The following is a 13,021-nucleotide window of genomic DNA, read 5'->3' as shown; positions in this document are numbered from 1 at the left end:
TGCTAAAATTAATGAACCAATGTTGAGTCATTATTACTAAAGTCCATACTTGACTCTGATTTCCTTATTTTTTTTAATCTAAGGTTAGTTTTCTGTTTGTTGCAAGATCCTATCTGGATACCACAATACAGTCTAATTATAATGTCCCCTGAGGCTCCTCTTGGCTATGACAATTTCTCAGACTCGCCTTGTTCTTGATGACATGGACAGTTGGGCATACTGTAAGATGCCCCCCATTAGAATTTGATATTTTCTCATTTATCTGGGTTTATGGGTTCTTGAGAGAAAGCTCACAGAATTTAAATGCCATTCTCATCACATCATAACAGAAGTACATGCTGTCTACACGTCCTATTACTATTGAAGTTAACCTTGATCACTTGATGAGTTAGTGTTTGCCAGATTTTTCTACTGTAGTTACCCTTTAGTTCCCACAAAGCCCATTTTATAAGCTGCTAAATATTAAGAGTGCCCTTCATGATGACTTCATATCACCTAAGAGATAAAGAGGGAAGGCTGGGGAACATAGATTGGCACTGTGTCACCCTTACTGGCTTATGTTCAGGATTTAGGTCATTGTATCTTTTCTATTGGTAAACATGAGTTTTTCCAGCTCAGTGTCTTAAAAGCTAGTTACTGAGGAAATGTTCTGCATAATAGACTTAATGATCCAGGACTGGAATAGCAGGGATCTGGAATGAGGTGTGTCAGGAGAGCTATGCTATTTATCTATGGGCAGAGCTTACACAGGCACTTCTGCATTATCCTTTCTGCTATTAATAAACTTGTACTCTTCCTGAGTAGCTAATTTAAAATGAATCTTACATGATTAAAAGTACCAAAAATGGAAAGGAACCTTGAACTGTCTCTGCCCTAGTAGCCCTAATAATTAATAGACTATGTGTCCGGGATATAACGACTGTCTGCTGATAGGTGTGATTTATAATTGTTTTTCCCTAACTATAACCTTCAGTTGAGTCAAGCAATTTTCTCATTCATAATAAGCAAACTTTTGTGCCCTCAGCATATCAAATCACTATTGTTCCTTGACTCAGGCCATTTCTCCATTCCTGACAAGGTAAATCTTTTTCTTTTGCTCATCCAGGTGTAAGATCCAGCCATGACGGTTTACAAAGAGTTCTCAAAGGCTCTTCTCCAATGCCTCTATTGCAACTGGTTATCTGTTTTCTAAATCCTGACTTCTATAAGTTTTGTAATTATGCCTAGTAATTTTTATAATTTACAAAATTTTGTTTAAAATATAAGTACTTTTATAATCATGAAAATCTGACCAATTATCAACTATCATAGTCAATTTAATATAACACAATGTTCTCTACATGTGTTAATGATTCTCTCCCCTCATATTCTCAGGAATCACTGCGTTATTGTATATATGGTATCATAGCTTTGCTTCAAGATAGGCATCCCCAACAAGTCAGTGGTGTGGGTTAATTTTCCAGAGCCCCTTCAATAGAATTGTCCATTGATGTTGATATTTAGGTAACTCTATGCTTTCATGACACCAAAAGAATTTTAGGAAAAAGGCTGACCTGAAATGCACAGGGGGTATTGTCCACACAGTACACTCTCAAGTTGTAATCCAGAGAGTTACAGGACATGCAGCCAAAGACTGCCACCTTGAGTTGCTTTACAGCACAGTCTGTGATTGGTTCTCCAGTGAGGGCATAGGTCCCAAAGCTGTCGAGGAGCACATGGCATGCAAAGGGATCCAAAAGGCAGTAACAGGATGTGGATTCATCCTCCACTGACATCACTTCCTGTTGAGAAAATTTATGTTAAACTCTCGACTTGGAACGAAGATGTGATCTAATTACTTTGCAAGGACATACATATTTACATCCACTCCCTACATATGTGAATAAACAATCAAGCATAAAAAAACAGAACACTTTTATTGCCTTAATTTTCTTGGTGTTAAACAATATCACTCTTCTATCACAATAGGCTATATTCCAGGTGTTAGAATTCTACTTAACAGACTCTAACACTGCTTAGAAATTTCTCCCATTTTCAATTAATTTGTTCAATGTCAAACTTAAAAAAATCATGTCTTGAACATTAACATCAGTAAGCAAACTTTCACATTTTTTAAAGTCTATTTCTGATCTCTTCCATATCCATAGGTGTAATACGTATTTTCTTTCAAATATTTTCTTTTTTCTTTCCCCAAAAGCATTCACAAAGGACCATTATGTAAATGGTTTGGATAAGATATACTAGAATATCTCACTCTCTCTGACAAGAACTTCCGTATGTGTGACTGGTTTGATAAAGCATAAATATAATACCTTCTGGATATAAAAGATTGTGAGGAAGTGCTGAGAAGAAAAACTAAAGTGGCAAAAAATCAAGGCAAAGCAAACATAATGGAAAGGAGACCAAAACCTGGTCCCTTTATGAAATCCATGGAACTTCATGCCCCAGGAAATTTGCCTATGGTTGTACTTCAACTGAATAAATAATAATGTATTTCCAACAAAGACAATAGACATAGTTTCAAGACAGGGTAAATGTAATCCACTGCAGCAACTGGGAATTTTTTTTTCTCCTGAAGAAACATGATTTTCCTTTTACTCCTTTTGCCCGGAGCTCCACCTGGGAGGTAAAATCTCAGGACTAGTTGGAACACAATGACCTGTTCCAGCAAGATAATTCACCTGCTTTCATGCAAACTGACTTTAGATGGACATAAAAGAAATCCCTATCAGACAGATAAAGCAGAGGTTTCACTTAAAATAGTAATTCCACTGCAACCTTTCTTTGCTGTGACTATCTCCCTTGTTACCATCCTCTCATGTAGGCTCTTTTCATGTCTCTCTCTTGTTCTCTCCTTGCAGTGTATATCTCTTTTCCTGGACTCATATACACAGGGAAAGATGCAGAATCATTTCCAATGCATTCACTCATTTACCAAAATACACTGAGCACTACCATGTTGGTGAACACTTCATTGTTATAATTCCTCTGATGGCAAAAACAGATACGATGATTTCTTTTATGAACACAGCCTAACTGAACCTCCTCCCTAACCATACAGAGGCCTCAGAGGAAAGTCAATTCAGATAGGGATGTGGCCCGAGAGCACTGAAGAGTCAGAGTTTCACATGCCAAAGACTGTCCTTGAGAACACAAGTCTATGTGGGTTACAGCTGATTTCTAAATTCAAACAAAAACCCTCCTCTCGCCTCTTCCATGACATGGACAAACACTAGCCAGTGCCTTGAGGATGTTGTAAGACTTGTGCCATCAACCCTCTGAAAAAGCAAGATAATGCTCACAAATTTCCCAGCTGGCTCACTGTCTTAAGAGAGAGTAAAGTTCAATCTATCCCATTGGTGGGACCCAAATCCTATTTTCAATTTTATTATTTTTTTTTTAAATTTTAAAATCATATTGACTCATAACACCACATAGGTTTCAGGTGTGCATGATTTATGCATCAGTATATGCACATATTCAGCTCACTACTACAAGTCTATTCCAAATACTGCTTTTTTAAAAAGGAAGAATATGGTCTCACCTCCCACTTGCCCTGCTGCGTCCTCTTCTTTAAGTGTATGTTCCAGTGCTCTGAACTGACATCCGCACAGTGTGGAATGGTCAATGCAAAGGGAGTGGTGACAATCATATCTGGGGGACCGCAGGTGACTTCAGGACTCAGGAGCACCTCGGATCCATCTGACTGCAGGCTTTATAGTGGGCAAAGGAGGAAAGAGAAGCATGTAAAGGAGGGGACATGTTGGCATAACAATTTAGTTCCAGGCTGAGCAAAATTCCTTCCCAGGATTCCCTTTTGGTGGTGCACCAAAGCAGTGGGCTGCTGTGATGACAGGCATGTGACCTGAAACAGTCCAGTGACAGACTGCATGTGAGCCCAGATGTCAAACCTAGGCTTTTACAAAGTGACAAATGCTTCAGAATTATAGGGCAGAACAGACGAAAGAAAAGACCTGGCTGGTGTGGTGCACATGCACACACACGCGTACACACACACACACACATACACACACCCCAAACTCCACCCCTCCACCCCCCCCACCCGCCCCTTGAGTCCATAATCTTGATGGTAACATTACCAATGACCAAAGCCAAAATGTTTAGGGAAATGACCATTCTGGTAACCTTTCCATCAGATTCCTTTCTGCCAGTCACACATTCCACAAATATTTTTAATGCTGGAAAGTAAAGTGAGAAAACAAATTATGGAACAAAAACACATTCTAACATGCCTGGGTTTGTAAATATTTACCTTCTACCAGTTCACAAATGTACAGGTTACAGTAGACCATTACCATGTGCAGAAATCAAATCTATAAATATAGATCTCCCAACTCTTTCCTATTTTAGATCCCAATTTAAAAGTGTTTCACCAGACACTGGTATTTAGATTTCTCTGTATTGTGAATTATTTACAATGGGAAGACAAAGTCATAAAACAGACAAGAATGAAACTTAACTAAATGGAGATGATACCACTTCCTTGAATGCCTCCCCCTTTCATGCCCTTATCTTTTGATTCTAATCTCTGTTTCAGTGTAGGACAGCAGTCAGAAGAACCCAAAAGTCTACTTACTTTTCACCTACTACTTCCATGCTTTAGAACAAAATTTGATCTTTTTTTTTTCCTTTTGGATTTTCACTTGTAAGAATTGTAGAGAGTCAGAATATAGTCAGTGAAGTAATTCAGGACTCTCCAAGAACAGTGTTACATTAGAGTGAGGATTGGTATTATTAAGTTTTCCCTCACCTCACCTAGGAAGGGCATTCATATATGTCAAAAAAACAACCCTTGAGCAAGATAAAGGTAAAATTAAGTTCTGAAATATACCACTTTTTCTATGATCTTGTACAGTTTTTCTATGATTCTATCTAGCAAGATATTTCTGAACTGCTTTTGTTGATATCACCTGTTCTCTCAAGTTAAACAGTCACACTCTAGCTTATTATCTATAATTTGCTGCTGCAATAACACTCAAGGCATATAACTGAACAGGAGCCTCTTACATCTACTGTTTTTAACATAGACTGAGCATTACTGCACTGCCTCCCCCTTCCAGGGAACACTGAAGATGCCTTCAGAAAATTCAGTGTTCCACACCGACAACCATGGTCAAAAGTTGACAATTCTTCCCACACAAGCAAAGCCTAGAATCCATGGGAAATATGTCTGCCTTTACCTCTAAGCAGGACAGGCCAGCCAGGAGAGAGGGATTGGAAAGTAGCATGTTAGGAATAACAAATGCTCTCTAAGCAGCCTAGAACAAAATACCTAAGGCTGGAAGAAAATGTGAAACCCTGCTGTGAGCTAAAGCTAGCAGGAAGTGGCGGTCTGCATGTGGACGCCTACCAGTGGCCATTAGGGAGGGTGAGGTACTGCCCAGGGAGTTGGCACCCGTGTTCATCTCAGACAGGGATGCTTATGAGTGACCGATGACAAGCTCTCCTAAAAGAACTATTTAATTGCTTTCAGAGAACCCTCTCCCTTGTTGACCATATTGTTCAAACATATGGGAATTTGGGGAATTATTTAATGCCAAATGAACTGAAATCGGCTAATTAGATGAACTCTCACATTGTGCATTGTGAATAGCGAGGCTCGGCTTGATAAAAACTTCAACAGCATTAAGAGTCAGGGGCAGAGTGTGGAGTGGGAGGGCTGCATTAAACCGGCATTGGGCATTTCATAAGTGCAAAGGAAATCAAGATTTATAGCTAATCCTCCCCCTGTGAAAATAGTGTCTGTGACTGTAGGTCTCTCTGCTGAGGAACAAACTTTATCAATCCACTTTCCCCCACATAATTAATAATACTTCGCCCTTTATTTCTACTTCGTATCTGTGGCGATCAGGGAGATTTACAAATATTAAAGTTCTTCACATACCTGAGGGGGCAGGTTTTGCAGCATAAGGTCATAAAGTGACAGTCATCAAATGACCCTAAATTTTGGATGCATGGCTCCTGCTATCTGTGACAAAATGTGATTTCCTCCCTGGGATTTTCGGCCAAATTGCTGGCTCTTGTGCATTCCAAGGAAATACAGGGCAAACAAACATATCCTGAGTGTTGTCACGGCTGTAGATTAAGACATTTGAGGACAGGCAGGTGGCTGGGGTCTGGACAAATGGATCTGGCCAAAGATGGTTTGTCAGGAAAACATGGGTGGCATAAAAGTTTCTACGTTACAGAAAATGTGATAAGGAGGACTTCATGTTCTTGCTGGGGGGCTGAGGGGGTGGGGTGGGGGCGAAGCAACACATTTTTCTAAAATTGCTGTGAGCTAATAATAACTGTGAATTAATACCAGCAGTGATTTCAGGACCATCATATAAACCACCTTGGCACAGTACACACCCTAGTGCAGATGGGAAAATCTGCCTGCACGGGACTTTTGCTACTTAAATTTTTCATTCTGTTCTCTCTCTCTCCACATATATATGCTGAGCATGTTTATGAATGCTTATGGGCATAAAAAGATCAATAATTTAAGAGCTAGGTCTGCATAACCAGGTGGTTTGTTGAACAATTGTATGGAAACGTGGATGTGAATTCAAATGCTCATACCACACCACTGATGGTTCTGGGTTGGGGGAGTCCCCGATGCTTCAGCTTTGCAGACTTGATGTGCCGCTATTTCCCCCCCCCCCCAATATATACGTGCTTTACACACAGACACAGACATAAACATCACGGGGACATTTTCCTTGCAGATCTGGAAAGAAATAAGACCTCTTTTAGTTAACCACATGGTTAACCCTTTTTAATTGGCAGAAAATACTAGAGCAGAAGAATAGCTGCAGAGAACAAATGGAGTGGGCAACAGAAATCCTAAACTCTCCCTAGAGTCATCACTGCTCTTTATGGAATCATCCACAATGTCCTGTCCCTTGACTGATCATTTCTCTGTCACGAAAATCAGGCAGTATGGCAAATGGAGAAGCCCAAGAATTTATTTATTTTTTTAATGAAAAGAAAATGCTATTTTTCTTTCTGAGGCAATGCTAGTTTACAGCACTGTATATGTCTTAGGTACAGGTTCACAGCTCTTCAAATGTATGTTGCCACACCATGCCCACCACCAAAGTCCTCCAACACAGTCCATTGGACTCCCCCCACCCCCGAAGCATTTCTGAGCCTCACTTTTCTCACATGGAACATAACACCTACTCTAAGATTGTTTTGAGAGTTAAGAAATACAGCATAAAAAGCACCTACGCTGTGCTCACAGAGTGAGGGTATATATCTTAACATGTCAAATCCTGAGGCATGTGCACTGTGGACATTTAAGGCACCGTGGGAGATACTGGTCTCCTCACTCTTATCCTTGCCTCCCACAGTCTGTCTTTACTCAGCAACCAGAAGAATCCCACCAGCACCAACTGATTCCCACCTCAAGGAAATGCAGCTGTTCCGCTCTGGAGTGCTCAGTGCTGCCTGGGAGAGTTTTCCTCTAGAAGCCACACTACTAGTTCCTCCATACCCCCAGGTCTTTGCTCAAATAATGCCTAGCAATGAGGCTCTCCTGACCCTGCCTAAGCAAAATAATTACAACATTGCCTACACCAAAGGCTGATCTTTGCTTTTCTTTTTCTCCATAATGCTTATTGCTTCCTAATGTACTATACCATTTGCTTCCATTTTTTTTTTTTTCTCTCACAAACTGAATACAGCTCTATTAGACCAGGTATATTTTTCCCTGTTTTGTTCATCGTTGTATCTCCAGTGCCTAATATATATTTTATATATATATATATATATATATATATATATACACACATACAGGTTGTAAACACTTAAAAATATTTGAAAGTGGTTCCCACTGAGCAAATCTGGAACATTTGATCATCAATGTAAATAATGGTAGTAAAGGATTATAACACACTGAATAACATTAAGGACCTATGAAACATACAGATATAATGAATGAATGAATAAGAATGAAAAACCCTTTCGTGAAAGAAAAATAAAAACTAATAAATGTATAATCATTTAGCAAGTATCCTATTAATGCTTGATTCAGTGAAAAGTTATGAATGGATCCTTATCTATTTAGTGAAAGATTGAAGACTAAGATGACTATAGTTTCAAATTATCTTCCCTCAAAATATTTGTAAACGATAAATATTACTTTATAGTGGAGAACTTTGGCAGACACAATCTAACAAAGTTATCAAAATTAACATTTCCAGTAATGGGATGAATGGGCAGCATGTACTGTCTGATATGACAGTGAAAAGTGTTCAGCATTACTTCTGTATCATTCCTGCCAACAAAACACAACATGCATTTAACCAAAAGGCTGTATCAGACAAACCCAAACTGAGGAATATTCTGTAAAGTAACTGATCTGCCAACACTAATGTTGGCCAGAATTTTTTTTTTTAAACTTGTAATGTTTCTTTTTCTTTTTTTTTTTTTTTATTTATTTATCTATACAAGCACTGGGCACAGTCAGAAGCGCGGGAGGGTGAGAGAATTCACCAGAGCCAGAGCAGGGAGCAGAGCAGGCAGAAGGAGCGCAGTACACTGCTGAGGGGAGCAGCGGGCGGCAGGAGAGGTCTGCGTGCCATGTAGGACCCTCCTCTGGTGTCCGGGCAGCAGCCAGGGATTATACCAGCGCTGCAGAGGCTGCGGGCAGCTTCGCAACCCAACGCTCAACCTCTGCACCACCGGGGAGGCCCAGGCCAGAATTTTGAAATACAAAGACTGACCCAGAAACTGATCCAGATAAATGGAGACTCAAGCTCCATGACAATAGAATGCTATGAATGGACTTGGATTTTCATTTGCTGGGAGGAACATTATCTGGATAGTAGGTGAAATATAAATAAGCCTGTGGAAGAGAAAGTAGTATAGTACCAGTGTTTGTTTCCTGATTTTTGTTTGATAATTGTGCTGTGTTTATGTGAGAAAATTTCTTATGTTTAGGTTAAACTCAATGAAGAAATATCTAAAGGTAAAAAAGTGTTTGTGTTTAAGTGTATTCTATTTGTGTGTATACAGCATATATACACATAAGTATAAACATACACACATGTATACATACACATGTACTTACATATATGCAAAGAGAGAAGAACAAATGTAACATTAAGATTTGCAAATCTGGGTGTGAGATAGCTGGGAATTCTTTACATTGTTTTTGTCACTTTTCCATAAGTTTGAAATGAGTGAAAAATACAATTTTTGAATGACCGAATGAATGAACGAGAGAGGCCCAGGGAGAATTTTTCCAGATTCTTACAAGGAAATCAGTGGGTAACTGACAACTGCAAAAACATTGTGTGGGTTGGGGGGTGATGGTGGTGCTGAGGAGATGGTCCAGATCTCACGCATAGTAACTGGCTTTCTGCAGTGCCCACCTGCACACTCACTCCAACATAAGATATGCCAAGGAAGCTCAGACACGAGGTGACAACTGCCAACCACAGCAAATTGGGGGGTGTATCTGGACACATTGGGTTTTGGTGCTTAACATTTCTTGACCTGATTCTAGACTTGTAATGAGTCACTTTCTTCAGCAAAACAACTAACTCTGTATTTTGTGATTTGATACTCGTTGTTTTGTTTGCTGTGCTCTGCTTGGTAATTATTGTTCCCTCATTTCCTCCTTATGGTCCATATTATAGATTAATGTAGGTTTGGTCACCTTTACCTAGAGTTTCACTCAAGAATGCAGGCAGGAGAGTAATGATAGTTTTACTATGCCAGGCCCTGGGTCGATACACAATTAAATCATATTTTAATGGAATAGACATAAAAGGCAGATAGATGGAAACTTTATTTAGTCTTAAAATTAGAGCTCAGAAAGCAAGGTAGCTTTAGCTTCCTACAGCTTTTCTACTCAAGGAGATGCATAGGCTTAACTATTACTCTTTCTCTTTTCATTAAAACCCCATATATTTACCTAGTGTGCTAACATTACTGTGGCTAAAAAATCAGGATTTGGGGTTTATTGTTTCTGTTGTTTTCCTTCGGTCAGACAGCTGACTGCAGCTCAGAAAAAATGATACCCACAGAGGCTCCACTAGTGACTAACCCTTTAAAGCCATCTTGGCTTATCAGCCAACCCCAATACCATGACCAGGTCTCCTGAGGGCTTTAACTCTAGCAACTGATACATACAATTTTAAAATAATAACTTCTGGAAAGGGAGAAGAGGAATGAGGAGCAAAATAGAAGAAAAGAATAAAGCTGAGTAAAATCTTCTTTAATAGTTTCCTCTATTAGCTTTTAGGTAGTCCTAAGACTGCAATTCAGAATTCTGTAATTCAGAATTCCTTGGGTAGTTGATTTAAAATTATACTCTTAGATACCACCAATGAAAATTCTGATTCAGGATTTCAGGGGTAAGCCCCAGGAACCTGAATTTTATACTATACTGCATTTCCTAAATGCAACATTAGAATTTGGGAAGTGTTCTTGGGGGAAAATATCCAAAGTAACACTTCAGACAGTGGGGCTTGGTGGCTTGTGAAATATAGACAGGGTAGGTTTCAGAAAGGGAATGTGGATAATGGTCTAGTTTCAATGCTCTATCATAAGCATTTGTTCATGGACGCTACCACTATGGTTTGAATACCATTAAATGGTACGCTGCCACTGCACAGAGACTCTCTACATCCCATTGACTAAGCAGCATATGTACTAATAAGCAAGATGTCAGGTTGGGAGGTTGATTAGCAGTAACTGGAAGTAACGTTACAGCTCATCCAGCCATTATATTCCATTAGCGGGGCGAGGAAAGGAGCAGTCAGTACAGTGGATCACAACACGCAATGAGCACAATTCACTGAGGAGAGAAGCATATGGCGCTGCTATTAAAGGGTTTAAAGATCTAGGTCACCGACTCGGTATTATCTGAAATAGGATCACAGGATGGGAGATGGCACAAGGGGGGCTGGGGTGGGAGGGGAATTACATACACACTGGAATGAATATCTGAGTTTGCTGAAATTTGAGCAACACCACACTGAGAGATTAAACTGTTTGCATATGTTAAACGGCTTTAGTTTACACGCACATTCATAGGGTGTTTACCAATTAATATACTAAAGGAATCACAAATCATGTGTAAATCACCAGTTCCTAGACACAATTTAAGCCTCATCTTTCATGCAGTGTCAGGTTCGCATTTAGCTTGTTTACTAGGAGAAGCGGAATGATGGCTCAGTGAAAGGGCTTTAAAGTGAAAGATGGTGCAGGAAGGGAGGAGCGTGGATCTACGCAGATTGCTGCTGTGACATTTTTCATATCCATTAAGTTGTTGATTCATTTACATCTTGAATGGGAAAATAGCCTTCTCTGGAGGAAGGCTGAGTCTCATTTCATTTCAGCCTGGGAAAATACCTCATTGTACAGATGAGGAAACAGAAAGGTATAACAGAGGCTGAAGTGACCAGGACAAGGTCACACTGTGGCACAACTGGGACTGGAATCTCTGTCCTGTTTGTGGTGGTGGCTGTAGGACACATGTGTTGGACAGTGGAAGGAACAGACGCTCCCTGGACAAAATTACCCAAACCTGGAATTTCTAAGGTAAAATGTTCTTATGGGAGTTGCTGAAATTGTAGTTATAGCCACAGGAGAAAGCCTGAGGTCCACAGTGGTCACCATAGAGACGTGCATGGTTTGTTGCTATTGCCAGGCCACAGTCTTACTGACTTAACACAACACAAATTTATTATCTCAGTTTTGTAGGTTAGACGTCTCACTGAATTAAAACGGAAGAGTCAGCAGGGCTGTGAGCCTTCTGGAAGCTCTAGGGGGAAATCCATTTCCCGGCCTTTACTAATTTCAAGAGGCTGCCTGTGTCCTTGTCTGGGGCTCCCTTCTGCCACCTGTGAGCCAGCAGTTGTGCATCTTCATCCCTGATGTGCCTCTGATACTGCTGCCTTCCTCTTAGAAGGATCCCAACATTGGGCTCTCTTGCACAACCCAGACTAAGCTCTCCTTTTCAGGATTCCTAACCTTAATCACATCTGCAAACTCTGCCATGTAAAGTAAGATACTCATGAGTTCCAGGAATGGGATATAGATATTTTTGGAGGGACAATTCTACTAGCAGCCTTTTCCTGGCTTATTCACTTTAAAATTAGAACCTTCAAACCCTCTGCTGTTGCCTCTTGACTCACCACTGTCTCCCAGACATCCACCTCATCATTGGACTGAGTTGTTGCGTCACTATTGGATTATTTTCTTTGCTTCAGCTGCCAGCACCCCACCTGAATTTCCAAAGTGAAGCTCTTTATGTTCATACACTTTTATGGGGTCCTGGAAAGTTGTTATGGTTTGTCTTAAAGATTATAACCAAGGGCGAGTGAGGGAGGGGGTCATGCAGGTTTTCAGTGGACTGTGTGAGTTGTCTTAGAAAGCGTGGAGGCAGCCTGTGTGTGGGCTAGTGTATTCTCCAGGCATTTTTATTAGGCTATAACTAAGTGAAGTGGAAAGGATGATATATATTAAATATCTTAATTGGACAGGTTATTTCTACTCAGCACATGGGTAATAAAAGAGATGGCACATACAAATAAAAATAATTACAGTATGTGGTGTTCCTTTACAATGTGCAATCAAACTCATGAACCAATGACTTTCCTCTTATGGAACGAAGGTGCGGCTTCCCTTCAGGTCTATTAACAACATTCACAAACCATTGTTATCTTGTCAATGGCATCTTTAATTAAAGACTCCCCTGGACCACTGTAATCACTTCACATTGTGAGTTCACGTAGGCTGTAAATTTGCTTTGATTAAAATGCTGGCAATTTTTATTTATGGGTGTTTGTAACCAAGGGAGTGTGAGGTGGATGGGGTGGTGAAGAACATGGTGTAGGGAAAGTCTCTTTTCCAAAAAAAAGCAGATCATAAAATACAGTGGGAGAATTCCTCCCCTCCTGTTTTCCTCCTCTTTCTCTATTTCTCCCTTCTTCTCCTCACTTTTGGGGGTAATGGTGTTCTATTCTAACTTAAATGACTTTGTGAAGAAATCATCATGATT

At 40.0% G+C, this 13,021-nt stretch overlaps 1 protein-coding gene across 16 annotated transcripts in view; it reads right to left on the bottom strand.

Moving 5' to 3' along the window:
• The window catches only part of UNC5D (unc-5 netrin receptor D), a 726,786-nt gene that overhangs the window by 39,495 nt on the left and 674,270 nt on the right, over positions 1–13,021 (bottom strand). For all 16 annotated transcript variants that reach the window (XM_054700868.1, XM_054700869.1, XM_054700865.1 and 13 more), the window contains 2 exons: positions 3,545–3,713; positions 1,554–1,781 (listed from right to left, as the gene is read on the bottom strand). In XM_054700868.1, the coding sequence (XP_054556843.1) occupies positions 1,554–1,781; positions 3,545–3,713 (397 nt within the window). The remainder of the gene's footprint in view (positions 1–1,553; positions 1,782–3,544; positions 3,714–13,021) is intronic.

This window comes from Talpa occidentalis, unplaced genomic scaffold (genome assembly GCF_014898055.3).
Source record: "Talpa occidentalis isolate TD23 unplaced genomic scaffold, MPIMG_talOcc4v2.1 talOcc4.4, whole genome shotgun sequence".
NCBI classification, from domain to species: Eukaryota; Metazoa; Chordata; class Mammalia; order Eulipotyphla; family Talpidae; genus Talpa; species Talpa occidentalis.
Note: the sequence above shows the minus strand (reverse complement) of the source record. Positions and strands in the feature narration are given on the sequence as shown.